The 6,926-nt window shown below is 40.5% G+C and overlaps 1 protein-coding gene across 4 annotated transcripts in view; it reads left to right on the plus strand.

Annotated features, from left to right (window-relative positions):
• LOC149322185 (ADP-ribosylation factor-binding protein GGA3-like) overlaps positions 1-6,239 on the plus strand; it is a 37,180-nt gene extending 30,941 nt beyond the window's left edge. For all 4 annotated transcript variants that reach the window (XM_089536529.1, XM_089536537.1, XM_089536546.1 and 1 more), the window contains 4 exons: positions 271-536; positions 1,335-1,504; positions 2,099-2,209; positions 4,062-6,239. In XM_089536529.1, the coding sequence (XP_089392655.1) occupies positions 271-536; positions 1,335-1,504; positions 2,099-2,209; positions 4,062-4,172 (658 nt within the window). In that variant the 3' untranslated portion in view covers positions 4,173-6,239. The remainder of the gene's footprint in view (positions 1-270; positions 537-1,334; positions 1,505-2,098; positions 2,210-4,061) is intronic.
• The last annotated feature ends 687 nt before the right edge of the window (positions 6,240-6,926 follow it).

The raw sequence follows: 6,926 nt of genomic DNA on the forward strand, positions 1-6,926 counted from the left end.
CGCTCTGGGAATCTCCCAAGTCTTCCAAATAATCAAAGCTGCAAAAGTCAAAGCCATAAATGTGGAGGGCCAGTTGTACAGTGAGGTGTTGATGGTGGTACAGCTTTTCAAAGGATCAGTAGTATTACATGCACACTCCAAAACGGCATATACAGAGCAAAAAAGAAAAAAGAAGGGATATGTTGGTACTAGAGAACAGTTCATCTTTATACCCTCTTGTTCTGTAGTTTAATTAGGTTATTTATATTTTTATTCTCCATCCCATTGCAGGACTTCTGCTCATGGTAATATAGGAGGCTCTGTGTTCCATCCAGGAGTTGCATTGCCTGCTGCTACATCTGCATCTCTGGCAACTGCTGCAGGATTACCAATCACTACTTCAGGAATCACTGCAATTCCGTACCCAAGCAGCTGCACACCTGGGTCAGGAAGCCCCCTCTTCCAGCCAGCTTCATTCCAGCAGCAAGGAAGTCCTCTGAAAGGACCTGAGATCTCCCTGGCCAGTGTCCATGTTCCACTGGAATCCATTAAGCCCAGTAGGCATTACCAGCCTTTTTCATCTTCGTGTGTTTCTGTTTGTCATCTCACTTTAACAATTAGGAGATTGAGGAACAAATCATTTTTACTGTTTACCCACACTGCTGTTCTGAAGCAAGTTTTGTGAATGGTATCAGACATGGATGTGGGAAACTTCTTATCAGCTTTTTTCCCTTTAGTGAGAAAAGATCTCCATGTTTGAAGGAGGAGGTTTCAATATTGTTGTCCAACATATGGAGCCAAAGAAAGCTGCTTCTTTGCTTTTATTAGTTTTCTGTTTCTTGATGTATGGAACATAGATCTTTTGTCTCTGCCCATGCCAGTCTGGCCTCTGTTATTCTATGCAGGATTTGCATTTTGTCACTCTTACCTTTCAGAATATTGGCATTTTATCATTAGGGGGGAAAGGAAATTGAGAAAAATTATGCACCATTGCCTTATTGTGAGATTGAAATTGCAGTACAGTATTCTAGGTTCCATGCCTAAAAATAGTATTTTTACAAATATGTCTAAGGAGGCTATACAATTAACTTCTCAAATGAAGGTTTAGTCATCTGAAGTTTTTGGGGCTTCCCCTTTTGAAGCAAGATTTACCACCAATAGAAATAGAAATACATGCAAACTGAAGGGACAGGTTCCCACATCCATTTTTTTTTTGGGGGGGGGGGCATCTCATTATAATCTACTGCAGCTATGCAACTTTGGCTCAAAATAAATTGCTAGAAATGTTCTTAGTGAAATTGCCTGCATTCCAGGAGTTAGCCATGACTTCATGTGTGTTTTCTTTTTTCTTGCAGGCAGTGCTGTTCCTGTGACTGCCTATGACAAAGATGGTTTACGCATCCTTCTGCACTTTGCCAAGGACTGTCCACCCGGGAGACCTGATGTGTTGGTAGTAGTGGTATCAATGTTAAACACAGCTCCCCTGCCTGTCAAGAACATTGTGTTACAAGCTGCAGTGCCAAAGGTAGGGTTACCAGGATGGAAATTCACATACACCATAATGGGGAATAAACAGCTGTCTTCTTGCTGCTGGAGCAAGGAGAAATGAGAATCCCCCATCAGTGCAAACCTGCAGGATCAGAGGACTGAACAGGATGAAGTGAACTGCTTCCCAGCCAGTTCTGATGAGAAGCATTGGACCACTTTCCTGTTACAATTTGGCAGGGTCATTAGGGCCTTAGGTCCCAACACATAAGTAACTTTGGACGGAATTAAATTCTAATGAATCAATGGCATTTGCCCCCTTGAAATTTGTTTTGATTCAAGGAGCCAATTAGTGTTATTTCTTTGACCCAATCTATTAGGCTAGTATTTATATTTATGATTTGGTCAGTGGCTTTTAGTACGGTTTTAATTTATTGTGTTTAAAAAAACATTTTAAATGTTTTGATATTGTTTTTAATTAGTGTTTTTATCTGTTGTGTCCCAGAAGCTCTGGAAGGCTGGGAGGTGATAAATAAATACTTAATAAATAAATATGTTGTCACATTGCACAACTCTGTTTTTTGCACAAACATTGCCAATACCTAACACTTTCTCCTTTGTCATTTACTTGCAGTCCATGAAAGTAAAATTGCAGCCGCCTTCAGGGACAGCGCTAACACCATTCAATCCCATCCAGCCCCCAGCTGCTATTACCCAAGTCATGTTGCTGGCAAATCCTAGAAAGGTAAGATACCGTGTATTCAGTTACTCCATCTCTTCTTAGAAGATAATTACATCCATCATGTTTCTCCAGACTGGACCATTTAAACTCAAATGTTCGGCCTCTGCTCCCTATTGGTTTGACCAGACGTAGAACGACTGTCCAGTACACAGACTCCTTGTCTGAATAGCTGTTTTCCAAGGCCATATATCAGATGCTTAGTCTGTTGCTGGGTCTGAGTATCAGAACAAAGGGCAGATGACAGAATGGTCCTTGCTATTTACTGTCTTCTTGAAAGCTTGCAGAAACATATTTTGGTTACCAGTGGTAGTAGAAGCCTATGTTGATTAGAATCCTATGTTGATTAATACATTTAGAGTAGATCCAATGAAACAAGTGTTGGATTGTGAGTCAACATACAGTACAGGTAAATTTCATATATTCAGTGGGTTTACTTTAGTTGGGACTAAAAGTCAAATTGAGTTCATTATCTTTTAGTATTATACCACCCAAAAGGTTAATTCTTAAATTATAATTATACCTGGATTTTTCTAGAAACAACTGGAAGTTGCTATTTATTTGTAGAAGGATAGAAAAACGCCATTTGTGTGATATTTCTGAATTTTCCTTCAGATTGTCCACAGGAGAGTGCATTCTGTAGTCTGTAGTCTGTAATCAGAGTTAATTTGCTATTGTAAAATCTGGGAAAACATGTTCTAATCTAATGTACTATACTGTCAGGAAATTTGTAGTTATGTTATGTACTATTCTGCCTGATTTTTCTACCCTACGCATACTCATGTTTAAGGAATATATAATGAAGTGCAGTGTTGGCTTTTCTTTTGAATCCTAAATTCATGTTCTGCTAAACTTTGAACTCTTCCCTTTGTACTGAGCTGGATGCATGGCTCTTTGAGAGAACTCAGACCAGGGAATGAAGCCACTGGCTTCAACACCAACCAGCTGCCACCCTCTCCTGGGCAGGCAGCACTGAAGCAGTATGACTTTGGTATAGGAATGTAATTTCTTCCAACTGGTCATGCTGAACAAGCAGAGCCAACTAGAGCAGTCGCACATGCTTACATGCAGAGCACCCACATGGCAGTAGAATTTCATTTGGCTGATGGCAGCCTTGTGTATGTTTGTGTGTGTTTGCGCATGCATGCACACATACCTTCAAAGTGTCTCTGTCGACTTACAGAGACCCCATGAATTTCATAAAGAATACTCAAGAGGTGGTTTTGCTGGTTCCATCCTATGAAATATAGCACTTCATCTGCATTGGTTACCTCTCATCCAAGTACTAACCAGGGCTGACCTTGCTTAGCTTCCAAGATCAGACAGTGTCTGGTGCCTTTAGGGTGTTTAAGCCCAGGAATGGCAGCCTTATCAAATATTAATCAAAGTATGATCTGACTAAGTGAACGCTCTCTTCATTGTTCGGCTTCTCTTAGGGTTGACGATATGGAGTTTCCACTGTACTCATAGAATCATAGAGTTGCAAGAGACCACAAGGGCCATCCAGTCCAACCCCCTGCCATGTATTTATTTGTACTCCTCCCACTGAAAAGAAAACCACAATGCAGATGATATCATTGGTCATTATCCACATTATTATTCATAGTATTGATCTTTGTAAGCTGCTCAGGAGGCATTTTTTGGCTGAAGGATGGGGGGGGATGATTTCTTTTAATACATTTCTCCAAGAATGTGATACCTCATTTGTTAATGATTACAAACAAATGACAAACTTCACTTGTGTCTCTTAATCTTTGTCCCCATGTGTAACTGAGAACTGTTGTGTCTTGCATCATTTTGTCTCTTTTCCCATATGTTCTGTGGCTGGCTGAAACATTGTTTCTCTTCTTCATTGCAGGAGAAAGTGAGGCTGAGGTACCGACTGACTTTTACACTGGGAGACCAGCACTGCACAGAAGCGGGGGAAATAGATCAGTTTCCCCCAACTGAACAGTGGGGGAATCTATGACCCAGAGACATATAAATGGACTGGAATGAATGTGCAGTGGAAAGGGCAGATGCGGTATCCATTAGTGATATTTAGCTTTGTTTACATGTCCCGTCCGCTCCACTTGTAGCTTTAGTCCAGAATGTTTCCTGCACTCTGGGATGAAGTAGTCTGGGGCGTGAACGCCAAACATGAACTTGTATGGGCAGCCAAGAACAGGGGCCCGACTCCCTTCTCTACCTTGGTCAAATTGGTTCAACCTTCCACTTTGTTAAAACTTGAAATATGATAGTTGTGGTGAGCTCTGTATGCAGCAGGGCAACTTACTGGTTACTCTCTGTTGGTCAGATGTCTACAAAGGGCTATGATGCCTTCACACGTTCCTTTGGGGCAGAGCCCTAATGGATGCTCCTATGCTCCATTTCTTTTCTGGTGCCAGAACTCACCACCTATAGGCTCACTGAGCAATAACACAGGTTCCAAAAGAGGAGGTTTCTGCTATGATCTGACACTCCATTTTCTTTTTTAGGCAACATCTCTCCTAAAAGCCAGCACAGTCCATACAGCTGAATAATAGCTGTGTATTTTACATTTTCCCACAGGTAAATATTAAGACACATTTCTCAAGCTGTTGCCTTTAGGTTTTTTTTACTTCCAGCTGACTCAGCAATGTGGGCTTTCCAGGCAGCTGCTAGGTTTTGTATGCACACAACTCTATGGCAGCTCTTTTTCTGCATTCAACAATTCTATTCTGTTGTGAGCTAAAACTGTGATAACAGTCACAAAGGCAGTTTATTAATTGCTTATGTGGAGAGCAAGGAGAGAAATTAATAGTGAGAAAGGGCATCCATTCTGATGTTAATCAGGATCAAAGGTGGAAAGTGGTGCAGTTGGGAGTCTTGATTTATTTATATTTTTTGAAGGCAGTATTACTTAGGAACATAAAATGTACATAGCACTATAGGAAAGTGTCAGGCCTGCAGATAAAGGAAAACAGAAGCCATGGCAATGCATGTGCTCAGTTTATTATTCTCTGTTTTATTCACTCCAGATATAAAGTGGCCAAGTGCAATTGTCTCCAGGAGGAGAGATCCCTGTAGTGAGACAAACTGACCTTTCTACATGTTAGAGGTACTCATGATCAGGCACATCAGCCATAAAGTGAGTATCTCTGGTTCAGGTCAAGTAGTCGCTTTTTCCTATCACAATTTGTTTTTGTTTTTCAGTTTAAATATTCCTTTAAAAAAACACTGAGATTACCATTATGAAATATCTATTCTTGTCCTGAGCCAATAATTTTGCTTGGTCATGAAGAGAAAGTTCTGTGGAGCTAAATCTCAAGTAGGTTATGAATTGTTAGATGGGTAGTTTTCAGTACTCCTTGCTAAACTGAAGGCAGAAATCTTGCTGAAGCTAAGTAAATGGTATCTTAAAGAACTCAGTCCTGCCATCAGCAGCTCTCATACATTTCTGGCTATCTCATACTTAACACAGAAGGAATTTGAAAGCACCATGGATCAGTCAGACATCTGTGTTGGTTTGTATCCTCACTGGGTTAAGATTGTATGATAGCACAAGGTAAGCAGTTGGGAGTGTTTTGGAAAGATTAGCTTATGTACATAAATTGCAAGGGGGCAGTGTGGGGGAATGCATTAGCTGAGGGATCAGGATGACTTTTTTTGTCCCATGGTCCTCACTAGCATTGTAATCTCTCTCTGCTTCAAGTTTTTGCTTAGGTTGCTGAAGTCTGCCCCACTGCCATAGCCTATTCATAGAGAGCAGGTTTCACTACTAGCGCTTGCCCACGAGCAAGTTGCTCTGACTGAGGAAACCATGAAAAAGCCGAAGTGTTTTGTAAGAAATGGCTTTCTCATTGTCAGCAGTGCTGTCATCCCATACCGTATAATCCAGAGGTTCCCATAGTCTCACTGTGTAGAAATGTACTGTTAAAAGCTTCAGAAATTATTTATGAATGTTACTTGTTCATAGGCTGAAGATGCAGCTTCTTACCAAATCCTCAAGATTGTAAATATGTCTCAAATGCATTTGTTTTTCTGCACGTTCAATAAAACGGCTTTGTTTATTCTGCTTCAGCTGCCTTGTAGCCATTTCATTCTGGAATGTGTTTTGTTCTTAGATTGTGACACTCAACAGCTTACTCTACAGCTTTTCATCAACAGTGTTGTGAGACAAAGATCTTGTGGCTAAGTGCCCAGTGTTTACCTTGAAGCAACAGGCATAACATGTCGGCAGGGGAATTTACATGAAATATTACTTCTTTTAAAATCCAGTTCTATAGCAGATTGAAAATTGAATGAGAGAAATGGTATTGGAAATAATTTACTGGTGGACTGCCTGCAAACTAAATGTTAGCTGTCCTGGTAGATTATTATTAGGAACTACTGAGAAAAAGACATATATACAAATGCACAAAAAAAAAACCAACAACGAATTTGTGAATGAAAGGGAAATGAATTTCCAATATTTCCCAAAAAATGCTTATTTTCTGGTGCATGTCATTTTCTTGTCAGATTCTAAACGGTTTGTACGCAACGTCAGGGATGCTTTGATTGTGAGTTCCTGCATGGCAGGGGATTGCACTGGATGGCCCTTGTGGTCTCTTCCAACTCTATGATTCTAGGACGTGACCATTCGCACAATTGTGCCAAATATGCTGGCTAACTGCAGGTTCTGACCCTTTTAAACTTCAAATTTTCCCTGTCTGATAACCTCCATAGTGAACTCAATGGAAACTCATTTCTCCTGACAAGTTAC

This window comes from Sceloporus occidentalis, unplaced genomic scaffold (genome assembly GCF_023333645.1).
Source record: "Sceloporus occidentalis isolate IW3139 unplaced genomic scaffold, rSceOcc1.0.p SCAF_1, whole genome shotgun sequence".
NCBI lineage: Eukaryota > Metazoa > Chordata > Lepidosauria > Squamata > Phrynosomatidae > Sceloporus > Sceloporus occidentalis.